Source organism: Neophocaena asiaeorientalis, unplaced genomic scaffold (genome assembly GCF_003031525.2).
Source record: "Neophocaena asiaeorientalis asiaeorientalis breed wild unplaced genomic scaffold, Neophocaena_asiaeorientalis_V1.1 scaffold407, whole genome shotgun sequence".
Lineage (NCBI taxonomy): Eukaryota > Metazoa > Chordata > Mammalia > Artiodactyla > Phocoenidae > Neophocaena > Neophocaena asiaeorientalis.
Genome location: NW_020174060.1, coordinates 1,104,526 through 1,130,468, shown reverse-complemented (window position 1 = coordinate 1,130,468; position 25,943 = coordinate 1,104,526). Strand labels below are relative to the sequence as shown.

At 49.3% G+C, this 25,943-nt stretch overlaps 1 protein-coding gene across 6 annotated transcripts in view; it reads left to right on the top strand.

Moving 5' to 3' along the window:
• The window catches only part of PRKAG2 (protein kinase AMP-activated non-catalytic subunit gamma 2), a 275,589-nt gene that overhangs the window by 229,991 nt on the left and 19,655 nt on the right, over positions 1–25,943 (top strand). For 4 of the 6 annotated variants that reach the window (XM_024754452.1, XM_024754455.1, XM_024754454.1 and 1 more), the window contains 3 exons: positions 2,454–2,560; positions 18,853–18,934; positions 19,952–20,010. In XM_024754452.1, the coding sequence (XP_024610220.1) occupies positions 2,454–2,560; positions 18,853–18,934; positions 19,952–20,010 (248 nt within the window). Of the gene's footprint in view, positions 1–372; positions 378–2,453; positions 2,561–18,852; positions 18,935–19,951; positions 20,011–25,943 lie in introns of those variants that run through there. The other 2 variants (XM_024754456.1, XM_024754453.1) reach the window with 2 other exon arrangements.

Sequence of the window (25,943 nt, the reverse complement as noted above, 5' to 3'; positions counted from 1 at the left end):
AACAGCTCCGACCGAGGGTGTTCTCCGGCAGCTGGGCTTGTGGGGCGCAGGGCAGGAATGTCAGAGGTCATGCCCCAGGGTAACCCCTCACCAAAGAGGGCGGGGTGCTCCTGACTAGGAGGCAGTTCTGAGGTCCGTGCGCGGCCTCTCCAGGGTCCCCAGCAGCTGCCACTCTGCACAGAGCTGTGACCTGCTTCCTGGAGCTCCCTTTTTGACTCTTTCCTTCCGTCTCACTTCCCCTGGTCTCAGGGTCAGCTTTGGGAGAACCCACACTGAGACCGTATGCAGTAAGTCGGTATCTGTCGACGAAATTAATAAGCATAGTAAATGAGTAAGATCCTGACCATTCAAAGAAATTATCATCCAGGAAGAAGAAGGTCATCGGAGCTGTGCAGATCACATGAATGAGACATAAAGTGCCGATTGATGAGAAGTACAGATAGAACATGCGTATTCAGGGGAAGAAGTCGCTGTAGACTTCCCTCCTTACCCTCCTGACTCAGGGTCGGCTCCTGCCTGGTGACCTTGAGCCATCCAGCACCTCACCTGTCGCGTGGCTCACATCCCGGTGCCCTCGTTCTGCCAGCCGGTGAGCTGGGAGGACAGAGGTGTGTCTGCTGTGTCCCCTCGTGTCTCGACACTGGGACAGTGCCCCGCAGACAGTAGCTTCACAGGTGTCTGTTGGGCCCGTGCGTTCGTGGGGAGACTAAGCGGCAGAGTTTCCGTGAGGAGAGGGTTGGAGTCGTGGGCACGGATTCAAATCCCACTCCAGTCACTGCCTAACTTGCTGATTTCAGGCCCGTTTCTCAGTCAGCTCATACGTGAAGTGAAGAAATCGAGGCACACCCTTCAAGGTCGTGACATCAATTAAATGAGGTCATTTCCTGTAGTACCTGGAGTTACAGCACAGAAATGAGCGCTCAGATGTTCACTGCTTTTATGGAGAAGATGGCGTTTGAGGTTGGGTTGAAATTGGACGAGAAAAAAGTGGAGAAGGGAGTTTAAATTACAGCAGAAGGAACAAATGCCAGAACATGAGATTAAGGACGGTAGGGAGCTTATTAGCAGGGAGCTGTGTGCCTGGACCCGAGAACAGGAAGTAGGGAAATGAGGCCACGGAGAAGCCAGACCACGGAGGTTCGTGAACGCCGGCCTGAGTTGTCTGACTTTATTCCACCAGCAGAAGGGGAGATATCTGAGAAGGGAACTGCCCATGAAGTGATGGGATTATGAACTATGAGTTACAGTACCCTGAAGAGAGGTCAGAAATGAAAATAGAGGTTTGGGAGTGGTTCACATAGTTTATCATGAAATTGGCAAACCAGTCAGCACACACCGCCTGTTTACCACAGTAGGAAGTAGAATAACAGGGGTCCTTTCCACAGTCAAGGAACTTGGTTAGCATCACACCGTTTAACACTTAACCTTGCTAATTAGTATGTACAATATAGGAATTTTTTTCTTCTGGGATATTTCCCAGGTAATCTAAATCTTCCCCAAGTGAACAGATTGGTGGTGTGGGCTCAGCGGCATTGTCAAAGAGGTCTCTTGGAGATGTATTCCTTGAGTGAACCAGGAGATAGGAGTGAGGTCCTCCCGGGCAGTGGGCAGTGGGCCATTGTCCGGCTACAGGCACAGCTTTGGAGTCACAGTACCTTGTCATTCGTTTTGCCCACTGTCAATTAACTTCTACAGAAATTTAAATAATAAAGACTCCTTTATGTGCATTTGTTCACATCGTTGCTGTTTTCAGGGCTCCTTGTCTCCTTGTGTAGATCCTTATTTCCATTTCATGTTTATATAAATGATGCCTTCAGATTTTTTAAATTTCCAGTTATTCCTTGCTAGTATATAGAAATACAGTGGCATGTTTTTTTTGTTGTTGTTTTTTACTAACTGCATTCTCTGACCTCGCTAAACTCTTTTTTTAGATCTGGGAACTTTTTTATAGATTCTTTGGTGTTTTCTATGTAGAAAATCATAGAGTCTGCCAATAAAGACAGTTTTGCTTTTTCCTTTTATATCCGTAGGCTTCATTTTTTTTTCTTGCCTTCTTGTACTAGTGAGGACAGCAGTGTTGAGCACCATGAGCTTCTCGCTCTTACAGGGAAAACACTTCTTATTTTCCATTAAGTCTGTCAGCAGTAGATTTTTCATGCATACTCTTTTTTTTTTTTAATTTTTTTATGCGGTACGCGGGCCTCTCACTGTCGTGGCCTCTCCCGTCGCGGAGCACAGGCTCCGGACGCGCAGGCTCAGCGGCCACGGCTCACGGGCCCAGCCGCTCCGCGGCACGCGGGACCCTCCCGGACCGGGGCACGAACCTGCATCCCCGGCATCAGCAGGCGGACTCTCAACCACTGCGCCACCAGGGAAGCCCTGCATACTCTTAATCTGATAGAGGAAGTTCTTTATTGTTACTGATGTTTGCCTTTTTTTCCTTTCCTTTTTAGCAGAAGACTCAGAAAGCGGTGTTTACATGCGATTCATGAGGTCACACAAGTGTTACGACATCGTTCCAACCAGCTCCAAGCTTGTGGTCTTTGATACCACGTTACAAGTGAGTGTGCCCAGTTTCCCTGAATGTGGGGTGTATTATTTGGCGCCTGCTTTGTCGGGTAAGTTAAATCCAGCAGGACCCGCAGACAGGATCCAGTCCTTTCTGCGCGTCAGGTCCTGTGCTGAGGTTTTGTCTTGACTTGTCAGTGGTCGTGGCAGCCTTCTGAGGAAAGTGCTGTTTTACGGATAAGGAAGCTCATTATCTAGAGTCTGCTCACAGTCTAGCATTTTAAGAACTCAGCCCACAGAGCTGGTGAGTGACGGGGCCTGGAATTGGCGCTCGGGTCTGTGTGATGCGCGCCGGCCCCAAGCCCTTAACCGCTGGCTGCATCTTCTCCCTCGGCTCGTCCTGAAGGCCTTAGCTATTTAGTAGAACGGTGAAGTTGAAATAATACTGGTTAAAAAGAAAGCATCACTCAGGTGGGTAATCTCTTAAGAGAAAACTCTACTGATCTCTTTCAGCAGAAAATTTGAACCTGATTATTTTGGTATGAAAATTATGCTTATTGTAACTCGTTTTATACCAATATGACTTACAATCAGACGTGAAAAGTCCCAAATAATACATTCAATGCGAAGACCAGATTACATCCGGTGTAATAAAATATGTGTGCATACACAGGTATACGTGTGTGCATTTGGTGTATAGATTTATACGTAAATCTTTACCAAGCAGGATTGTTTTCACCTGGGTTCCCCCAAAGTAGATGCTGAGCCAGGAATTCATGGGCAGTGGGCGCTTTATTAGGGCGTCCTGCCAGGGGAGCCCCTGGGGGACTGGGGGAGAAGGGGAAGGGGCAAAGGCCAGGGAGGGCAGCCTCCGCTGATCCCTTAGGGGGACCCCAGCGGGTAAGGTGCCTGTGCGAGTTCACCCCGGCCTCTTTCAGCCTCGTCCAGGGCTGCCCTGGAGGCTGTGTGCCCTGGCCCTGCCAGCTCGTCCCAGCGCTCGGGGCCCTCTCCCCAGGCCTCCCCCGCCTGCCCTGCGGGCGGCCCCAGCGGCCCGCCCTGTGGCTCTTCCTTGAGGCCGCCTGGGCTCTAGGAGCTGCTTTGCCCGCATCAGGCTCAGCCGTACAGGATTCTCAGGGATGTAGACGTGGCTTAGTTCTTAATTTTATTTTCCAATTTTTTTTTTTTTATAAACTGGCCTAAAATGCTATGACTTTGCTAAATTCACCTCGGACCAGGTAACCTTCAAGGTCCCTTCTACAACTCTGATTTCTTTGACACAAAGAGGACAGAGAGGCATCCAGGTGCAGTGTTACAGGAAATGTTCTCTACCACGGTAACTACAGACTTCCAGTAGTAAAGTAACGAGAAATTCTGAATTCCCCAAATAAAGAAGTAGACCAGCCCGTCTCACCCTCGCTCCACCCTCCAAAGTCCTGACTGTCGCTTTCCACCGACAGAAAAGCACATGACAGCGCGTACGCCCTGCACCTGCTTTCACTCCTGTTCAGCTTTTCCCGTGTTGTAAAATTAACTCTTTTCTGAATTTAGAATTTAGCCAGAGTGAGTAAGACATGAAAAATGTGATGCTTTATGGATCATCGGAGGTCACTAATCCAGTGACTCTCACTTCCCTAATTAATAGAAGCTGCATGTGCCTGTCTCCTGGAAATCACGAATCCTTGAGGCTCTAAGCTTTAAAGGAGCTAAAATTGGTTACCATGGAAATGGGGGGGGGTTGGCACTGGTTACAGCAAAGTTAAAGATGTGTTTGAAAGGGCTGAGTCGACTGTTGTCTAGACACAGACAGCAGTGGTGGTCGTGGACATGTCTCGAGAACGAGGGAGGCGAGCAAGGGAGACACAGCCCGTCCCCGAGACCAGGTGACCGTCCTCTGGGCGGGGTCGTGGCCTAGACGGCTCCCTGTGTGCGCGTGTGATAGGACAGCATGGAGCCACCGAGGAGGGCGGAAAAAACGTTTGTGGAGAATGTGTTTGTTTTTTCTTTTAAGATTTAATTTTTAGTTTATTTTTGGCTGTGTTGGGTCTTCGTTGCTGTGCATGGGCTTTCTCTAGTTGCCGCGAGTGGGGGCTACTCTTCGCTGTGTTGTGCGGGCTTCTCACTGCGGTGGCTTCTCTTGCTGCAGAGCACGGGCTCTAGGCGCGTGGACTTCAGTAGTTGCGGCACGTGGGCTCAGTAGTTGCGGCACGTGGGCTCAGTAGTTGTGGCACACGGGCTCAGTAGCTGTGGCTCGCGGGCTCAGTAGTTGTGGCGCACAGGCTTAGTTGCTCTGCGGCGTGTGGGATCTTCCTGGACCAGGGCTCGAACCCGTGTCCCCTGCATTGGCAGGTGGATTCTTATCCACTGCGCCACCGGGGACGTCCCCTAATGTATTTATTTTTAAGTTAAAAAAAAGCAGGTTGCAGAGCAACACTTATATTCTGACCAAGTTACCCTGAGGGCCCAGAGTGTCAGACACAGCTGGTCTGGGAACCAGAGTCAGCTGTTCACAGGTGAACTGAAAACGGGGTCGCAGACAATGGAGAAGAGAGGGAGAGAAGGGCCGCTCGCCCCAGGCGGCCGCGCCCTCAGCCTCCAGCTCGGCCTCTGCGAGGCCCGTGGGCCTCCCGCAGGTGGGGCTGTGACGCGCCCCAGGGTCCTGTCGCTGAGTCTCGCGTCGGTGTGAGAGATGGCGCCTTGGTCCTGGTGCCCCGGAGCCCAGTGCACGTCCTAGAGTCGCGTCCCTCCCCCTTGGCCCGCCTGCTTCTCCCTCGGCGTCGGCGGTCGTCCGGAGCCCCGACTGCGGTGTGACTGAGGGAGGGGGTGATGCCCGACTCCCACCGGCTCCCTCACCCAGTGTCGCGGGGCGCCCGGTGCTCAGGCTGGACGGGGCAGACGCCGCCCGCTCGGCTTGCACGGTCACTCGGCATCTCAGCCGAGTTGTTCCTTCCCGACCAGGACCCCGTAGTAAGCCAGGAACTGTTTCTCAAGAGGAAAATAATTACCTGCAGACGAAGGCATCGCTTTTTGCTCTTTGTTTGTTTGTTCCAAAAACCCAGTGAGTCTCCTGCTGGTGCCTGATGGGGGCCTCATTCGGCGTCCCCAGCTTGGCCTCGCAGGGGGCCCCAGGCCCGGGTGGACGAGGGGCCTGCCCTGCTGCAGAGCTGTGTCTTGCTCTGGGCCCCTGTGAAGACTTACTCTGACCGTGTCAGAGCAGCGCTCAGACACGGTGTGTGCCGCTTGCGGAGACCTGCCAAGGGTGGCAGGGGTGCGGGCAGCAGCCTGAGTGGCATGGGGGTCTCTCCAACGCTCCAGGCTGTGGCCTCCCTCACCCTGACCCCAGCCACTGGCTGGCTGGCCGATGTCACACCGAGGCGTCTAAAGCATTGCCACTTCCTGCCCATCAGACCCGTCAGCACTGTGTCATCGATGTCACGGGACCGTGTGACGTGAGGCCTGTGGGGTGGTCAGCATCCCTGCAGACTGTGTGCAGTCAGAGAGCCAGAGGTGAGGGTGTGCCATGCAATGTCAAGGCAGACTGCTTCTCGGGGTCCTTGTACGTTGGCACAGAGAAAAAGCGTGCGCGGCCGACGGCTGCAGGGCCCTGCGATGCTGCATCTGGAGTTACAGGAATCCAGTCACTCTGGGAGATGCGGTCACAGCCAGATGGGCAGCTTCCCTGGGGTGTGACGGTCAGCCTCCCCGTCCGCGCACTTCCCCAGGGGTGGTCTGCTGCGCTTGGCTTGCCAGCCTGCTAGCTTCAGGGGCGTCCTCCCTAGGCCTCCTCGGCACGGTATCTCTCGCCCCGTGGGTCCGAGAGCCAGCGTAGGGATCCCAATGACATACTCAGGACTGAGCGGGTAACCACAGTGTGGCCTGCAGCCCCGTGAGCTCCTTGGGCTTGACCTTGGCTGAGACTCCGTCTGTCACCTGACTGACTGTAAGCCCCCACCTTTGACCAGTGACCGTGGTGGCATTTGGGGTTCTAGGAATTGGCGTCCACTCAGAGCCAGCATCCGGTCACCCTGGAAAGTCTGCGTCTCCTTTTCCCCAGTGCTCAGTCATCCTAGGAAGTGGGACGGGAGGAACGGCACGTCCTGGGCGGGGCACTGTCCTCGGGGGACCCCGCGCCCCTGCGAGTGGGGCTCTGGGTCTGAGAGCGGCTCAGGTCTGGAAACGGTGAGAGGACAAGACTCCATGTTGATGACTCAGGTTGGGGTTTTGGCCCCTGGACTGAGAATTTTTCTTGTTACGTAGATCAGGAGCACTTTAGAGGGCCATGCATCTGTCTCACTCCTAGGGTTGCTGTAACAGGTTAGCCACGACCAAACCGTCTGCGAATCAGAACATTCTCACCCCTGGCCACGAGCCTGCCCTGCTCCCTCAGGACCTGCCACCACACTGGCATCAGTGAGGCCGTCACGGTGCTGCCCCCTGCAGAGCGCAGCCAGCACGCAGCTTCTCAGGGGGTAGGGGTCCCCGCACGCAGACATTTCTCAAAAACCTGGGGAGGCTGTGACCTCGGGGCCCTTTGGGGGAAGGTAGCTGAGGGCTGGGTGTGCAGGCCGCATGTGCTGAAGTCTCCCTGAGCCTGTGGGTTCACTCTTCCTCGTTAGGCCTCCGAAGTTCTGGCATCTCGGCCTCCTCAAACATGCACTCGGCAATGCCCTGCATTTCAAGGCAGTCAACTCAGAAAGCTTCAGAGCCGTTCCCAGTGGCATGCACTAAACGTTAAATCCACATTTCTGGTAAATCCACCTGTGTCAATAAACCCTACCGTATCCAGCGTTCAATTCCCTCTCCTTGGTCTAATATTATTAGAAGCTATTCCCACACTTACCTCCCAGGTTTCTGCAGATATGAAATAGCGGAGCTTTATCGTTGTTTCCATGTGTGAGGCCCCCTCTCGGGGGCAGGCTGGAGTCTGTCCCCAGTCACAGGTCTCGGGGCCGCAGAGGCAGCTGTGGTTGCCTGGAGAATGGAGAACGAGCGACCCCGTGCAAGGCGTCTGCCCAGGAAAACTTGCTGCTGGGCTTCCAGGCAAAGAAAGGCAATTCTGACACCACGCAGCCAGCCGTTTCCACCACCAAGGGGGGCTCGGAGTCGCTCTGGCGTTCAGGAATCTCTGCGTCGTCCGAGTCCAGCCCTGTCGCCGTGCTGGGTTCCAGGGCTGCACTCCTTCCAAATCAGAGCCCCGGCTTTCACGTCAGAGACCGGGGAGACTGTGAGTTCGGGGTGGTGACTCTCCGAGTCCCGCAGCATTACATTTTGTGTTGGATTTGGGAAAGGTCAGCCTGGTAGCTACAAGAGAAGGGCGTTTTAGGGCTGCCATAGAGGCTGCCAGGTTCTCGGTGACCGAGAGTCCCCAGTCGGAGCTTGTCCTTTCCCCGGTGTGTGAGCCCCATCCCCTGGCAGGACTCTGCCCACACCAGATCCCACGTTCCTGTCGCTGCAGTGACAGCTAGTGCAGCAGCGCCTGGCCCCTGCTCTCCTCTGGCGGCTGCGGAGTGGGGCGGGGACACCACGGTCACAGGTGATGCTTGTTCCCTCTCGATGCCGCTGCCTGCCCGGGATCGCTGGGGATCTGAGTCCCCGCTGACCCAGAGCTCAGCGCTGTGTTCAGGCCCAAAGACATGCGCCCGGTCCCAAACCCTCTGTCCCCAGAACCCTGCCTGGTGCGTGCGCTTCTGTATCGGTCGGGGTCCGGTCAGGACACAGAAGCCATAGCAGCCGTTGAACAGAAAACTAGCGTAAACCAGTGGTCATTGGACGTAAGTCAACTGGGTCACTGACAGGGTAAGTACTGATCTCTGAGGCAGCGTTCTCAGACCTGCAGCTTTAGCATCACTAGGAACTTCCGGGACACACAGACCGTCAGGCCACCTCAGACCCAGTAAACCGAAAGTCATGGTGAGGCCCAGTGGTCGTGTCTTACCGAGTCCTTCCAGCGGTTCTGGTTCTAGCGCTCTGCGGCTCGAAAACCGCTGCCCTGGGGCATCAGGGAGGGAAGGAAGAGCCTGTGGCGCCTTCCGAGGGGCCGCCTCTGGCCGGGGCTGTGCCTCGGCGGCAGGCGGTGCGGGGAGAGCGTGCGGAGGCCGCTCAGGCGGGACTCAGCCGCTGCTGCTGCTGCAGGAGGGAAGCAGGTGGAGCGGCCGGCAGGCGGGATGTGCGCCGGGCCAGGCCCTCTCCCCACAGTCCTGTGTCCTGACCTCCAGGCGCTGCGGAACGTGACCTTAGCTGGACGTAGGGCCACTAAGAGGTAATTAGTCACGAAGGCGTCAGTCCTGTAGTCCACCGTGATTGGCGTCGTTATACAAAGGGGAGATGTGGACACAGAATCCTGCATACGGGGAGGGTACCGGTGACAACGAAGGCAGAAATCAGTGTGACGCGTGTGCAAGCCCAGGGGTGTCAGGGCGTGCCTGCACACCACCAGCGGCCAGGTGAGAAGCCTAGAACAGATCTTTCTGCACAGAAAAGGAACCAGGCCTGCTGACACCCTGATCTCAGACTTCCAGCCTCCGGGACTGTGAGACGATCCGTCCCTGTTGTTTGTGCCCCTAGTTCATGGTGCTCTGTTGTGGCCGCCCTCGCACACCGATACAGGTGGTCATCAGGTGAAGCAGCCCTTCTTCAGCCTAGCCCTCCAGTCCTCGCTGGCCTCCCTCCTGTCAGGCTGCAGTAGAGCCCATGGCAGACTTGAGATGTGGTCCACAGGGCCCCAGTGTCACGAAGCAGAGTCAGAAGGGAGGGTCTGGGGCTGAGAGACAGTAGTTTAGTAAATGGCGGAGTAGAGAACACATACCGTCCCTTCCGAGGAAGTCTGGCAGCACAGATGGTACTGATAGGTATGGTTTAGTGCCTTCAGGTTCTAAGTGGTAACTTCTCAGGAGGTATGGAAGGCTCCAAAGTAAATAGAACTGCCCAGTGGAATCCTCACTTCCAGGACTGGGGGGCGACGGGAGCACCGAGAATCATATGGGTCTTCCCTCACCATGGCAGTGTGAGGGAGTGTGTGTTTCTAGCAACATTCTGCTAACAACGTTTTTCATAAACTTTTTTAGATTTTGATAGAAGAGTTGTGAAGATAGTACAGATGGTTCCCATATACCCCACACCCAGTCCGCTCCATTTTTGCCATCTGACGTTAGTATGGTCACATTTGTCACAGTTAACGAACCAGTACTGATACGTAGTTATTGCCTGAAGTTCACAGTTTGTTTAGATTTCCCTGTGTCTTTTCCTGATGTCATTTTTCTGCTCGAGGATCCCATCCAGGTTACTGTTAACATTTAGTCGTCACGTCCCCTCAGGCTCCCCTTTGCTGTGACAGTTTCTCAGACTTCCTGGCTTTTGGGAACCTCGACAGTTTTGAGGAGCTGGCCAAGTGTGCTGTAGGATGCCCCCAAATGGAATTTGTCGGATGTTTTTTTCTCATGACCAGACTTGGATTATGGGCCTTGGAAGGAAGACCACAGAGGAAAAGTGCTCCTCACGTCATATCAGAACTGCTTACCGCTTATCGCTGTCGATCTTAACCTCAGTCACCTGGCTGCGGTGTGTCTATCAGGTTTCTTTACTGTAAAGTTCCTCTTTTCCATACTGTCCTCTTTAGGAGAAGGTCACTCTGCACCGCCCACACGTAAGGAGTGGGGAGTTGAGGGCTACGCAGGTTGGTTGGAATTCTTCTGCAAAGGACGTGTGTTCCTTCCTTTCACTTGTTTATTCAGTCATTTGTGTCGGCATACGTTTATGGAGATAGATAGATAGCTTCCATTGGGTTACAATCCACTATTACTTTGTTTTATTGTTCAAATCATTCCCATTGATACGATTTTAATAGTGCCAATGAAAGAGAAAACAGGCAAGTGTCCAAATAAGTAGCTGTTTGCCAAACGCGGGTTTTTAGAAGCACATGTAGAAACTATAGAAAGACGAGCATATAAGTAAGTTGAAGAAGGGCATGACTAGGAGGGGGCTGCCCAGGGTCCTCTTAATCGGGGTTAGAATCGAGATCCACAAGCGGGAAGCAGGTGCTCGCCTGCTTTCGAAGCAAGAAGGATAAGGGTTCGCTCTGTTGCTCGAGATTCATGCTGCAGGTGCCGATAAAGAGGAAGGGAAACTCTTCAGCCCGTTTTGTGCTTTTTCCTTATCAAGGAAAATGATCTTCAAAACGGAAAGAGTACAGTGAATGGTGATTAGAAGAAGTTACAGCCCAGGATAGGTGTGGATGGTAGGAGGTGCCTGTTTGCTTTCTGATCCCTAGTTTAATCAGGATGCAGACTTCCAGGCTCTCAGTGGGAGTGGAAGAATGGTGGAGAACAGGTCTGAGGCCTGACGCCCGAGGTTCCAGGTGAGAGGAAAAAAAAGAGTCCTCAGAAAACGGTGGGAAATGTGGTGTCATTCCCAGGTAAGGTGTTTGAATGAATTATTCATAAAGTAATAAAAGTAGTAATCTCTGGAAACCTATCATGAACCGACCCCAGAAAGTCGGGGAGATGAACCCGATTTCCTTTGGGGACTGTTCGTAGATGTGGTGGTACCGTGAAAGGCAAATCTGGGTTTCATCTTGACGGTTGACAGAGCCTCGTGCCCTGTCCTGATGGAGAAGATGCAGAAGTGTATCTCAGCAGCTCAGTGAACCGCTGGCCTATGGACCTCCGGGGAACGTCAGTGAAATCGCAGCCTGCCTGGAGCGAGGTTTCTTAGCTGTACTGGGTGCCTCTCGTGGGCCGGGCCACCTGCTACTGCAGCCAGCCCTGCAGGCGTGGTGGGCGGCACCTCCGCTTCCGCTTCCGTAACCAGCGGGGATGAGCAGGTGGGGAAACGCCCCTGCCTCGCACGCTCGGGGAGGACGAACCCGGTGCCGTCGAGCCCCTGCCAGTCCCCTGTCCTGCGGCCAGCTCCACCACCCTTCACACACTGACACTGGCTCCCCTGCTAGCCTGTGTCACTCCCGCCCCCGGGACCACGTTCTCAAATAAACCACGTGCGAGCCAGGCTCTGCTTTCTGGGTAAGACACTGCTGGGGCGCCTTAAGATCCTTCACTCTAAGCTCGGCAGCGTCTGGAACGATGACTTGAATACTGACTTTGTTGACCGCATCCTCTAATTAACAGATGACTTGAAACCAGGAGAGAGAGCGAATAATAACCCATATCCAGAAAGACTCCTCAGTAAGCTGAATTATTCCTAGGCCCAATTAGTAAGTAGCTGCCCCCCAGAGCAGTGGGAATTAGAGCGCGTCGCAGGAGAGAATAAGGCTGGGGGCTCCGAACTGTGGCGCTCACACGGGGCGGGACCTGCTGATGCCGACAGCCAGCAGACTGTTAACCCAGAAGCACAGGCCGTGGTTTTAAGCGTCACACAGTTTAAAAGTGGTACGAGAAAAGCTTACCTGAAAAGAGCAGTCCCTGTTCCTTACGCCCTTGTCATACTCCCCAGAACCGACAGTTCAGCTGTTAAATCTGGCGTTCACTGCCGCATGACCTTGATTCATTAGTTTTAGACACGTTTTCCTCCCTAATTCGGTAGCTGGGTTCTTTGTTCCTTGTGTGGCTTCCTTCCTCCCCTCACACCCGGTGTCACTATCTCAGTACCGGGGTGCTTTCATTCATTTGACTGTGTCACTGGGCCCAGTGGTTTACGTGGTTACATTTCCTATTTGTACAGTTCAGCGTTGTTCCTGGAGCTTAGAATTCTTCCGTTTTTTATTTTCTTTGAACACCTGAGGCTTTTCCCACCGGCTCACTTCTCAGTAGGATTTCCTGTGCAGCCGGACTTGGCCCACACATTTCCAGCCCTACTTGGAGCCACGCCTGCGGCTCTGCGTCTTCTTGCCCGTCACCGTCACCTGAGACTTTCACTGGTTCATGGCGGGAATTGCCTCCACCCTCTCCTGATTTTTGAACACATGCTTTTCTGCTTTCGTGATTTACTCTCTCTGTTTTGGCGGAGCACTTTCTCCAGGAGCTTCCGGCCCTAGTGCACTAGGGCTGCATAACAAAACCCCGCAGGCTGGCAGGCTTCACAGGAATTTCTCCCCCAGCCCTGGAGGCTGAGAGTCCAAGACCAAGTGCCGGGTGGCGTCAGTTCCCGGCGAGGCCTCTCTTCCTGGCTTGCAGACAGCTGCCTGGAGCGCACGAGAGCTCTGGTCTTTCTCCTACGGACACTAATCCCAACCTTGTGGCCTCGTCGAACGCTATCCAGCTCCATCAGGGGGTGCAAACGTCAGGGGGGTCAGGGGGTGCAAACGCTGTCCGTACACGTCCCAGGAAAAGACGCATGAGAGTTAGCTACTTACACTCAATCTGCAGACTGTGTGTAGATTCCACAAGGTCGGTTGAGAATTTCGAAGGCGTCGTCCCATTGCTTTTAGCTGCCAGTGTCGCTGAAGAGACAGCTGTCGTGGTTTCTCTCTTCTTTAATCTCCATCTTTTTATGTGCGGTTTACCCCCTCGGAAGCTTTTGGGGTTTTCTCTCTATCTCTGGCGCTTCCACGCCGGGCGCCTGGTTGTAGTCTTTTCCACTTGTGAGCCAGGCACCCGATGGGCCTTTGGACCTGCCACACGTGTCACTCGGTCCGTGTTCATTGTGCTGTTCGTTCCGAGATTCTCTTCCTGCTGTTTCCTTTCTTCTGGAACTTCAGTCGGGAGATCTTGGGCCCCCTGAATTGATCCTTTAATATTCTTATCCTGTCTCCTTCTCTCGTTACTTTTCTGTTCTGCTTCTTAGAAGCTTCTTTGTTCTTAACCCGTCCAGTGAGACGCATTCAAAACTAGAAGTCATGCGGCTGCAACGTTCAGGGTTGTGTCGAGTGGCTCGTAATTAAGAGTGAGCACCGGCAGCTGGGGGGCGACCACAGGGGAGCTTCTGCCTGGGGGGTCTCACTGAAGAGTGTTGGGCCACCGTCCTATTCATTGGAAGCCCCCAAATGTTCACCTCTGTGTAGTTTATTTCTGAAGCAGTTTCTCCAGGAAAATAATCCTTTGATGGTGATGGCGGGTGGCTTTGGTCATGACCTGATTTGAAACAATCTTCCTGTTTGTTTTCAGCCCTGCCCCTGCCCAAGCATCCGGAGCCTCCAGTCTTGGGTCTTCCGGGTCGGAGGCATCAGTGGGCTCCTCTCCGCGCCCCTCCCCAAGAGGCTCCTCCTCTTGGTCAGCGTGAACCGTGCTCCACTTGCTTCTCGTCCTGGCATCTCCTCGCTCATTTTCCTCCTAGTTTATACTCCCTGTAGTTTGAGAATAACTTTTCAAGAGGAAGAGATGCCAGAAATGTTTCTCTGCCACTTTTAAACCTAAGGAGCCACGAGGGAAACTCCAGGAAGGAGATGCGTGAGGTCCTGCGGGAGTAGAGGAGGGATTCGACTCGGCCGGGCGTGACGTGGGTAGGTTGTGTTGAGGACTTAGAAGTTACAGGCAAACTGGGCTTTAACAGGTGGAGCAGAAGGTAAGTCCATTTGAAGTAGAAGGAACATTGTGACACAGCCAAAAAAACGGAAGATAAGTTCACGGACTGAGGAGTCTGCTGGACGGTGGGGGTCAGGCTGGGGCTGCATCACAGAGGGTCTTGGAGACCAAACCTGAGAAGCTGGGCCCATCCTTGCTCAGGGGAGACACTGTCAGGTGTTGTGAAATCCATTTGACGAGCTCTGATGTAAAAACTGTAGTGAACAGTTTTAAAGAGCTTTAGCTACGCATCAGCATTAATTTTAAAAGCCACACAATTAATTTAATTATTGAGAATCAGGGTAAAACTGTGTATGGAAAGCAGGGAAGCATTAGAGGAATCAGATTCCCATTTTTGGGGAACACAGATGTGCTACTTGGCATTTAGATTGCCAGAATCTCTTAGCGCAACTAAGGCCGGCTTACCCTTTTTAAAAATCATTTTTATAGGGCTTCCCTGGTGGCGCAGTGGTTGAGAGTCCACCTGCCGATCCAGGGGACACGGGTTCGTGCCCCGGTCCAGGAAGATCCCACATGCCGTGGAGCGGCTGGGCCCGTGAGCCATGGCCGCTGAGCCTGTGCGTCCGGAGCCTGTGCTCCGCAACGGGAGGGGCCGCAACAGTGAGAGGCCCGCGTACAGCAAAAAAAAAAAAAAATCATTTTTATATTAGGCTTTTATTTTCCTCTTTACTTAGCTGATTATCACATTTGGTTGTTTGAAAATCCTATTAAGGGCTTCCCTGGTGGTACAGTGGTTAGGAATCTGCCTGCCAATGCAGGGGACATGGGTTCGAGCCCTGGTCTGGGAAGGTCCCACATGCCGTGGAGCAACTAAGCCCGTGCGCCACAACTACTGAGCCTGCGCTCTAGAGCCCATGAGCCACAACTACTGAAGCCTTTGCACCTAGAGCCCATGCTCCGCAACAAGAGAAGCCACCGCAGTGAAAAGCCCACGCACCGCAACGAAGAGTAGCCCCCACTCGCCGCAACTAGAGAAAGCCCGCGCTCAGCAACAAAGACCCAGTGCAGCCAAAAGTAAATAAATAAATTTAGAAAAAAGAAAAAAGAAAATCCTATTAAAATATAAAATTTTTAATTGGTAACAGTTTGAGCAAATTGCGTTATCAGTTGAAAGAAATTTTCAGAGGCACTCAAGGCCCCTAGAGTTTTTCCCTTAGAAGTAGGCTGCGCCAGTCCTCTTTCAGCCTCTGTTGATGGTTCGTTGGTGACACACTGTGCCTTCTGTAATTGAGGAGTTTCCCGAGCGTAGTTTTTTAAATTGCCCCTCGAACACTCCGTGCATGTGGTGCCAAGAAAGCCAAGTTTAGAAGGTTTCGTCACTGCAGAGGCTGCAGTGAAACCACAGCAGCAGGCAGGGCTGCTGATCTGGGGACGCTGAGACGTCCCCCGCTAAGGTACTGAGAGCACATCTTGTCCACTTTAGGGAGTCCTGTCGGGTCTCTGGAGGGTGGAATTGTGACTCCCTCCATGACGTGTGGACCTGTCAACAGTTTGTGTGGCTGAAATGAAAACTAACTCATTCTCTGCTTCTGGTCTGTCAGTAGAGGGTGGAAAATTAAAGCTCTTATTCTTTTTAGCTCTTCATAGCAAGTCTGGTGAGTCCACGCACTTGCGGGAGTTCCCTGGTGGCCTAGTGGTTAGGATTCAGCACTTCCACTGCCAAGCGCCCAGGTTCAGCCCCTGGTCAGGGAACTGAGATCCTGCGAGCCGTGCGGCGTGGCCAAGAAACGAAAAAAACAAAAACAAAAAACACATGCCCTTGGTGAGGAAAGCGCTGTTAGCCCCATCTTGTAGCTGAGGATGTCGAGGCTCAGAGAGGGTTAAGGACCTGAGCTGACGAAAAGTCGGTCTGTCCAGTTGGTCCTGCAGCTTCGCCCACTGAAACCACTGGAGGCTTTTTTGCTTCACTCCAAGTATTTTCCTTAGCGTCTGGTTGTTTTATTAATACCTTCTTGTGCAGAAGTGAAGGCACTTTTCACCTTGAACTCTTCATGTCCCCTTTGCCGCTGGACGGCTGCTTCCCTGGGTTTTTCCCTCACGTGACATCAGCAGTGTATCCTCAGGATGACCTGAGGTCAGCACACATCACCACCCCACCCTCTGCGTCCCTGGCCTGTCCGTCTTCGGTACCTGAGAGAGTCAGTGCTGTGCGGGCATTTCCTTGTGTTTTGCGTGCAGAGGCCTTGAAACCCCTTTAGTAACTAACTTGGAGCATTTAGGGGCTGTTTAAGAGCTTGTAGGTAGCAGGTTAGAGAAGTTATCGTGGGGAAGCAGGATTTTCTCTGTTTCTGAAAGAACAGTCATTACACTGAGTGTTAAAGTTAGGCCCTGCTTCTGTTGGTGTTGCCATCGGTCTGATTGCTGCTCCTTTGGAAGTTAATGTCTCTTCTTCCCTCTGGCTGGTTTTCTCTTTGCTTTTGATTTTTAGCATCTTACCTATGATGTGCTAGGTGTGGTTTTCTTTGTATTTTTCCTGCCTGGGTTTTATCTGATGCTTTTGATAGATTCAGATTTTCTATTGAAAGTCGCCTATTTGAACATGATTTGGAAAATGCCTTTGGAAAAATTCCAGAATTTTGTAGCTCAGTTCATATCTTTCTTTTCTCTCAAGAATTGTAGTTCCCTGAATCCTGCCTGTGTGCTGCCCGCCAGCGCTTTCTAATGGGGATTTGTATGTTTTGTCCAACTCGTGCGGTTGTTTTCAGCTACTTCATCGTGGCCAAACCAGAACTTTCCGGAGTGGCTTTTCAACAGCTGTGGTCACTTAGGGTTACGTGAATGATCCTGATGAATGATTTTAATACTGGCTTTCTCTGCTAAATCTGTTATTTTGGAGGAAACAGTAAGCAGTTTGTGGTTTTAAAAGTGCCCCCACTCCCTGCCTCCTCCAGCGAGTTAGAAAAACAAGCTAAGCAGATACTTAATGTGTTTCAGAATCCGTTCATCCATGACTTTCCCCCATATTCTTTTATAATATTTTCTAGGCCCACAGTCAAGGATTCCCAGAGCATCATCAAGGTAGAAACAGCGGCACACCGTCCCCGAATGCCACTTAGTTACACAAACAGTGTGAATATTTTTGTGATTCTTGATACAAGCTGTGGTTCAGACACCATTTTACCAGTTTGTGGATGCCATTTAGCTACTGTCTGGCTCTCGTGCCCTTGGGTTGGCTCTGCTCACCTCCTCTTCCTAGTTTCCTGCCAGTTTGTTCAACAGATTGATGGAGTCCCTGCTGTACTCAGGACTCGGCTAAGACAAGTGTGGAAAATGACTAACGAGAATGCGCCTCACCCACCAGCCGTCCTTCTGCCCTGGTGCAGGTGAACCAGGCACCTACACAAGTCATTCTAAAGAGAGGCAAAAATGAGTCACAGTGAAGGCAGAAACAGGTGTCGAGTTATTACTGCTACTCTGACTTGAAGCTCTAGTTTCCTAAAATCCTCTCTTTTCACTATTAAGTTAACAAGGGGTTTCGGAGTATAGTGGGTGAGAACATAACCTTTTTCTTTCTTGGTAAAAAAAGATAACTGTACCACAGAATAAAAAAAAAGCTTAAGAGATACACTTCCACTGCCTCAACTCCATCATATAGAAGTTCAGTTTTTTTGCTTGTTTCTCTTTGATCTTTTCCGTGTAAATACGTTTTATATAGTTATAATGCATAATTTTACAGTCTGCATTTTCACTGCCATAGACCTTTCTTTTTACTTCAACATAATCTTCACAGTTATACTATTTGATGCTTTTTTCTCACTGGTATACCAACATTTAACAAGTTTTGTTGGAGGCAGATCTTTCTCCAGTTTTCAGTGTTAGAAATAATGCCACATAATCGAACCTCTCTGATTCAGGAATCCTACTCCTGAAATTTTTGTGTGAGTAATTCAACAGAGAAAAGGCTAGTACACAAACAGTGTGAATATTTTTGTGATTCTTGATACAAGCTGTGGCTCAAAAACTATTCTAACAATTCATGGAGCCACCAGTGGGTTGACAACTGCACTTGTGTCGGGCGCTATAACGAAAAAATACTGGCTTATTTAGCAGCCATAAATGGTACTTTAAATTTGCTTTAATTTTCATTTCTTTGATGATCAGTAAAATTGAACCATTTTCCATTTGTTATTTGCCGTCTGTATTTAGAGGTCATTTTCAGCATTGAGCTTTTGGCTTTTAATAAATCATCACCTCTGCTGCCTGTCACGGTGTCCCGGAGGGTGTTTGTCCCGAGGGCTCAGGGAGACACCGTATGTGAACTACTCTGAACAGGGCCCAGCCCATAATAGGCACACAGTGAATGTCTGTCTCAAGAAGATATAAAAGTAGGAGTATATTACATCGTTCATTCCTTCTCTTTCTCAACCTCAGGGAAATGAAGGGGGAATGCTTGTTGTTTTGTTATTGAACATATGAAAAACAAATTTTCATTTCAAGTACTTTGATAGAACTTCAGTATTTCTGAATGAACTAATAACCACATATAGGAAAGAGCAAACTCGGAAGTTTGGGGAATTCCCTGGAGGTCCAGTGGTTAGGAGTCGGCGCTTTCACTGCCAAGGGCCCGGGTTCAGTCCCCGGTTGGGGAAGTAAGAGCCCGCTGTGTGGCGTGGCCCAAAAAAAACAAACCTTTGAAGTTTAATTCTTCTGTGTGGTTTTAATTACATAAAGTCTCTCTGACTGCATTGTTTCAGTTTGAAAAAATAATCTCCAATCCCTATATACCTTTCAATATAATACAAAAGCATATTGCTGATGTTAATAAATTCAGTTATTTTTAACTGGTAAGATTTGGTTGAGTGTTTCAGTGGAAGGTATTTTTCTCTCTGCATATATATAGACTAAAAATGCGTGTTGTCTCTCTCATTGGTCTTAGGTTAAAAAGGCCTTCTTTGCCCTAGTCGCCAACGGTGTCCGAGCAGCGCCTCTGTGGGAGAGTAAAAGACAAAGTTTTGTAGGTAAGCGGCACGGGCCGGGGATCTGAAAGCCTGAGTTAGCTCAAGAAGTGTTTGTTTGGAGTGCGGCCTAGTAGACATGTTACCAATCGAAGGACAGCCTTGCTTTTACATCCTGTGCGGTGGGACTGCGAGTGAATTCAAAACATTTATGTACCTGTGTGGAGTTTCTTTGGATTCAGCGCCGTTTTGGCTCTGAAGCCTCCTCGGTGCCCTTGCCGGTCCCCTGGTCCCAAGGCTGAGGCCCGACCCCTCCCTGTCGGTCCCTCCGCTTGCGGTCCTGCCGCGGGCCATCCCCGCTCCCTCCCTGGTGAGCACTTTTCTGACACAGCAGATGAATCGATGGAAACGTGATTGGTACCTTTGATAAAGCGTTGTTACGCTATTAAAAATACCACGTAACTCACAGTATCTAAGCTCCATAATTTTCTCATCTTATGAATCAATCACAGTGGACAGTGGGTGTCGTCCCTCTTAGGAGGCATCGCATCATTCTGAAATGGCACTCGGTGTCCGCCGCCCCTCGTGCTGCAGCTGCCTCAGGGGAGAGGTTCACGCCTTCATCTCTGTAGTCCTGGTGTCCGGCACACAGTGGGCCCTTCGTAAATGGCGCTGTTTTTAGGAGGATTCTCAGAAAACAATCCAAGTGCTACCAAAAGTGTCATGTTTCTAGAGCTTATGGGATACTTTATCTTATTTTAAAGTATCCTAAATTATTTACATGTAGCCGCAAGTCTTTTGTGATGTTTAATCAACATTCAGAAAGTTTTGTCTTGGTGAATTGCCAACTACTGTGATTAATTCCATTAATTACTATCAGGTTTAATTTCAGCTAAATTTGTATATCTTAGTGTGGTGTAGATAATTAACAGATTAACAGTTTTAAATAATATATTAAGCCGTGCTGGTAGTCTTTAAGGCTGTCCAGTAAATAAATACTCCAGGTTTGCTCATCATCTGAAACCTTTCTTTAATAATGTTTTCATAGTTTTACATTTAATATATAATTCTTTCTTCCAGGAATGCTAACAATTACAGATTTCATTAATATACTTCATAGATACTATAAGTCACCCATGGTAAGTGCCAGAAATCCTATGTCAAGTAAGTGGAGCTATTTCTCTGTATGTATTTAGAGCTGTGTGTGTGTGTGTGTGTGTGTGTGTGTGTGTGTGTGTGTGTGTGTGTTTTAAGATTTTGTGTTATTCTTTTTTGGTACCGGCTTGGTGGTGCCGGTGGTTGATTTTTCCAAGTATACATAATGTGCAGGAAACCTCAGTGTAAATCAGTCTGATATTTGGAGCTTAAGAAGGTAGTCTCAGGAAGGATAAAAGCCAATAGCCTCTTTATTCCACTTTCAGGAGTCCTCAGGTTAGTGGGATTCTGTGTGCTTATTTATTGCCTGGATGGTCTCTACATTCCATTAAATTTCTGCTCTTTAACGGCATTATGGGCATGCCGTAGTGTTGAGATCTGCCTGGACCCGTGAACGAAGGAGGCCCCTCGCACCCTTCCAGACCAGGGGTGGCTGTGCCCAGTGAAGCCCACGGTGGAGATGAGAACAACACAGGCCTGACTCCCGGGCCTTATGCAGTTACCCCTGAAATTTTATAAAAGAAATACACGGACTGTGTGCTTCTAAAGTAAAAATTAAAATTGGAGAAATTCAATTTTGACATTTTTCTGCCACTTAAGAAAAGACTGCTACTAGCTAATTTTAGTGGCAGATCCCTGGTTCCTGGTCCAACTGTTGTATAAGAGCATAGTTTGAAAACTACATATGGCCTTTATCTAACACTGATTTTTGTGATTCTACCAGCTTGTTTGGTGTTTGGTTTTGGTTTTTGTTGTTGTTTTTGAGTTGGTTTTGTTTTGTTTTGTTTTTTGTTTTTTTTTGTTTTTTTTGGCAAGGTTGGGGAAGGACAGAATTGTATACTTTCTTTATCTAGTACTGTTTTGGGTATCTAATAGGTAAAAAGCAATCCAGTTAATACTGTTTTTACATGTAATGGTCAGTATTGCCCAATAATTAAATTCCTACACAAAATGGAAAAATAAGCTTCTGCTTAAGACATACTCTTAGAAGGAAGTTTTACCAAAGACTTCATAAGTGTTCCATATTTATTTCACATGACATACCTGATTTCTTTTTTTTTTTTTTCTGCGGTACGCGGGCCTCTCACTGTTGTGGCCTCTCCTGTTGCGGAGCACAGGCTCTGGACACGCAGGCTCAGCGGCCATGGCTCACGGGCCCAGCCGCTCCGCGGCATGTGGGATCTTCCTGGACCAGGGCACGAACCCGTGTCCCCTGCATCGGCAGGCAGACTCTCAACCACTGCGCCACCAGGGAAGCCCCATACCTGATTTCTTAAATACTGCCAAATGCAATTGAATATTGGTTTTCCTTATAATGGTCATATCTCTGCTTTTGGGCTGGCAGAATCAGCACAAATATGATTAATAAGTGGCTACATTTGAATAAAATGCAGCTAAACCCCATATAATAGATCTCAGCAGTAGTTAATTAAATCAGAATTTCTAAAGAGCAGTTATATCTAAATATATAGTCCAAAGTTTTTCTTAATACTTGAGGATACATTTTGTTTCCTCCATATTATACCTCATTTTCTAATTATAAACAGAAAAGTGCTATTGTGAAAGCTATGGCTTATTTCATTTTAAATAATTTGTCACTACTATATAAAAACACAATTGATTTTTATATATTAACCTTTCATCTTGTAAGATTCACTTATTCTAGTAGTCTTTTTGTACATTTGTTAGGATTTTTCTGTGTACGTAATGATGTTATCTGCAGATACAGTCAGTTGTACCCACCCCATTTATTGAAAAGACTTTCTTTTTGTCATAGAATTGTTTTACTGCCTTAAATGTGGGTCTGTTGCTGGGCTCTGTTCTGTCCTGTTGTTCTACTTGTCTGTCTCTATGCCAATACAATAGTCTCTTGATAACTATTAATAAACAAAAAAATGCCTGCTGATGTTATTGGGAGGCAGTCCGTAGAGCAGTTTGGGAAGGAGTTGGCATCTTAACAATACCGAGTTTTGCAATCTGTGGACACGCGATATTTCCTTTTCTTGCTTTATTTCATTGGCTAAGACCTCCAGTAGAATGTTGACATCAAGAAAGCGGACCTCCTTCCCTTGTGTCCCATCTTAGAGGGAAAGCATTCAGTATTTCACTGTTACTTATGGTGTTAGTGGTAGTTTTTTCATAGATGCCCTTTATCATGTTGAGGACGTTTGTTCTTTTCCAGGTTGGCCAAGAGTGTTTCTCATGAATGCATGTTGAATTGTGTCACATGCTTTGTCTGTAGCTATTGAGATTATCATATTCTTTTTCTCCATTCTCTTAGATACTGTTTCTTCAAGTATTTTTCTGTCCCCTCCCCCACTTTCTAGGATTCTACTCACTCAACTGAGACTGTTGTTTTGTAGGGGTTTTCCCAGTATTGTTTCCTCTCGGTGCTTCATTTCAGATATATTTTATTTCTGTGTCTTCATTGCCACTGTTATTTTCTCCACAATACCTCACCTACTATATTTTTCCTTTCAGATGGTGTATTTTCTGTCCTAGAAGTTCCATTTGGTTCTGCTTTATATTTTCCATTTCTCTCCTTACTGTGTTCATGTTTTCCTTTAAATCCTTGAACATGTTATATATCAGTTGTTACATATCTGAGATGTGTGTGTGTGTGTGTGTGTGTGTGTGTGTGTGTGTATCAGATGCTCTTTCCTTCACCTCTATTCTAGGTCTGATTCTAAAGGGTGGTTTTTCTCCTGTTATGGGTTACATTTTCCTGCTTCTTGCAAATGCAATAATTTCTAGTGGATGCTGGACATTGTTAATGTTATGTGGTTGAATATCTGTACTGTCTTCCTTTCAAGAGTTGGAGTTTGTTTGGGCGGGCAGTTAAATTACTTGCAGGTCCTTTTTTAAAAACAGCTTTTATTGAGATACAGTTCATATATCCTATATTTCACCCATTTAGTGTATACAATTCAGTGGCTTTTAGTATATTCAGAGTTGTGCAGCCATCACTACAGTCAATTTCGGAACATTCTCATTACCCGAAAAAGAAACTTCACACCTTTAGCTGTGACACGCCACCAGTCCACCATCACCGCCAGCCCTAGGCAACCACTAATCTACTTTGTCTCTGTAGATTTGCCTGTACTGGACAACTCATGTAAATGGAATCACACGATATGTGGTCCTCCGTGACCGGCTTCTTTCACGGAACATAGTGTTTTCAGGGCTCCTCCATGTTGTAGCATATATCGGTACTTCATTTCTTTTTATTGCCAAATAATATTCCATTGTATGGCCATACCGCATTTTACTTATTGATCAGTTGATGGACACGGAATGGTTTCCACTGTTGGGCTGTTGTGAATGATGCTGCTGTGAACAGTCACGTATGTCCAGGAGCTTATGCGGGTATATGTTTTCATTTCTCTTGGGTGTAGACCTGGAGTAGCATTTATGGGTCACATTGTAATCTGTGTGTAACTGTTTGAGGAACTGCCGGACTTGTCCACAGCAGCTGCATCATTTTACATTCCCACCAGCAGTGTGTCAGGGTGCCAGTTTCTCCACGTCCTCGCTGACCCTTGTCACTGTCTCTCTTTTTGACGATAGCCATTCTAGTGGATGTGAATTGGTAGCTCACTGTTATTTCGGTTTGCTTGTCCCTGATGGCTAGTGCTGTTGAGTACCTTTTCACGTGCTTATTTCGAGGCTGTTTTGAAGCTCTGTTGGGGTGTTAAGCGTTACTCTGGCTGGTTCAGTTCTACTAGTACTTTTGGGATCTCCATGGATTTCCCTGGTTGTTCAGCAAGGACTTTTCACTCTGCCTGGTGAGAAGGCAGATGCCTTCTCACCCCATGCATGCCCGGCTTGGTGTTCAGTCGGGGCCTCCAGGCAGTGTCTGCGCAGCCTTCTTTGCTCTTTCTGGACAGCTCCACCTTGTTTGGTAGTCTGTCCTTCAGGTTCCATCCGGCTCAGTCGGCCCAGACTTTGATTTCTACCTCCTCAGCTCACTGAGACCTGCTCCACTTGGGGTCAGCTGCCTGCACCACAGTCCACAAAGTGCCTCTCAAGAGGGACGTGGCGGTCACAGGGCTCAGCCTGCTTCCCTTCTCTCGGGGACAACGGCCCTGCCTCGCGTGTCGTCTGATGTCTGAAAACGGTTCCACGTATTTTTTCCCATTTTCTAGTTGTTTTCAGCGGGAGGCTCAGTGGTCCCATCTCTGCCGTCAGGGCTGATAGAGCCCTGTTGATACTTGAACCACACCCTTTTCACTGTTTTGTTGTTGTCATTGTGTGGTTGCTGACTGGGTTTCAGTATCATTTTTAACTTACCACAGTCTATTGAGAGTTAGTGTCGGAATTATATGGAAAATATAGTTCCATTTAATCCACCCCTATCGTTTTTGTTTTAAACAAAATGAAGGGTAAAAGGGAAGAGATTAGCTTTTTATATTTACCCACATAGGTACCATTTCTTGTTCTTCTCTGTGGATCTACAGAGTCACCGTCTGTTGTCATTTCATCTGGAGAACTCCCACCAGCATTTTTTTGTGGTCCACATTGGTGATGAATTATCACAGTTTCTGTTTGTCTGACAATGTCATTATTTCATCTTGATTTTTTTTTTATCTTGATTTTTGAAGGAGAGTTTTGCTGTTTTATAGAGATTGAGTTAGCTGTTGTTTGGTTTTGGGGTTTTTTTTCTTTAACACTTTATGGATGTAATTTCATTGTCTTCTGGCCTCCCAGAGCTTCTGATAAGAAGTCGGAAGAAATCCCCATCCTCGTCTCCTCTGTGTAAGGCACCATTTCTTTCTGGCTCAGGGCTTTCTTTTTTTGCGGTATGCGGACCTCTCACTGTTGTAGCCTCTCCCGTTGCGGAGCACAGGCTCCAGACGCGCAGGTTCAGCGGCCATGGCTCATGGGCCCAGCTGCTCCGCGGCATGTGGGATCTTCCCGGACCCGGACCCGTGTCCCCTGCATCAGCAGGTGGACTCTCAACCACTGCACCACCAGGGAAGCCCTACCATTTTTTTTAATTATTAAATTCTGTGCTTGAGCGGTGGTTGCTTCTTCCCTGCCACCTACAAGAGCCTGCCGTGGTGGCACTTCTTGTTTCTCCTCTCATGCCCTGCCCACTCGGTTCTCTCTTTTCTTCCTCCTGACCCTTCTGCTCGTCTCCCTGCAGCTTCTCTTCTTTGGAAATCTGAGTCCACTTTCTCCACGTGCACGTTCTCCCTCAGGTCCTTGGTCCTTGCAGTTGAAATTCAGGTCTTTCAGAATCCTCCTGGAGAACCACCTCAGTGATGGAGAGCCCTGTGCCATCTCCCTGGAGCAGAATTAGTCACTATTTCAGCGCCCCCATTAACTACCCACACAGCACTTTTCATACTGTATTCTGATTAGTTGCAGGGCAGTGTTTCTCAGCTGGGAGTGATGTTGCCTCCCAGGGGACATTTGACAACATCTAGAGACATTTTTTATCATAGCTGGGGGAAGGGTGGGGCAGTTACACTGGCGTCTAGTGGGTAGAGGCCAGGGATGCTGCTAAATGTCCTACAGTGCACAGGACGGCCCTACAACAGAAGCATCCAGCCTAAAATGTCAGTAGTGCCAAGGTCGAGAAAGGCTGTCATAGGGGTGTCTGAGGTTCTTTCTTGTTAGGTAGTTCTTTGAGGTGGAGACTGTATCTTCCTCATGTTTGTACCTTACACACACACACACCCCCTCCCACCCTGCCAGCGCCGAACACCCCCAGTTCCTATGGGACCCCCGTGTTAGCTGAGTCATGGCCATGCTGGTGACCGTAGCTAAAGCTCCGAGGGGGGTGTGCAGGCAGAGCACGGGCATCACCTCAGAACCGCCTAAGTGAGACGTAGACCAGGATTGTTCTGCTTTCAACTGTGAAAACCAGAGCCTCATCTTCCTCAGTTAGGCTTTTTCTCTGTCGTGGATGTTG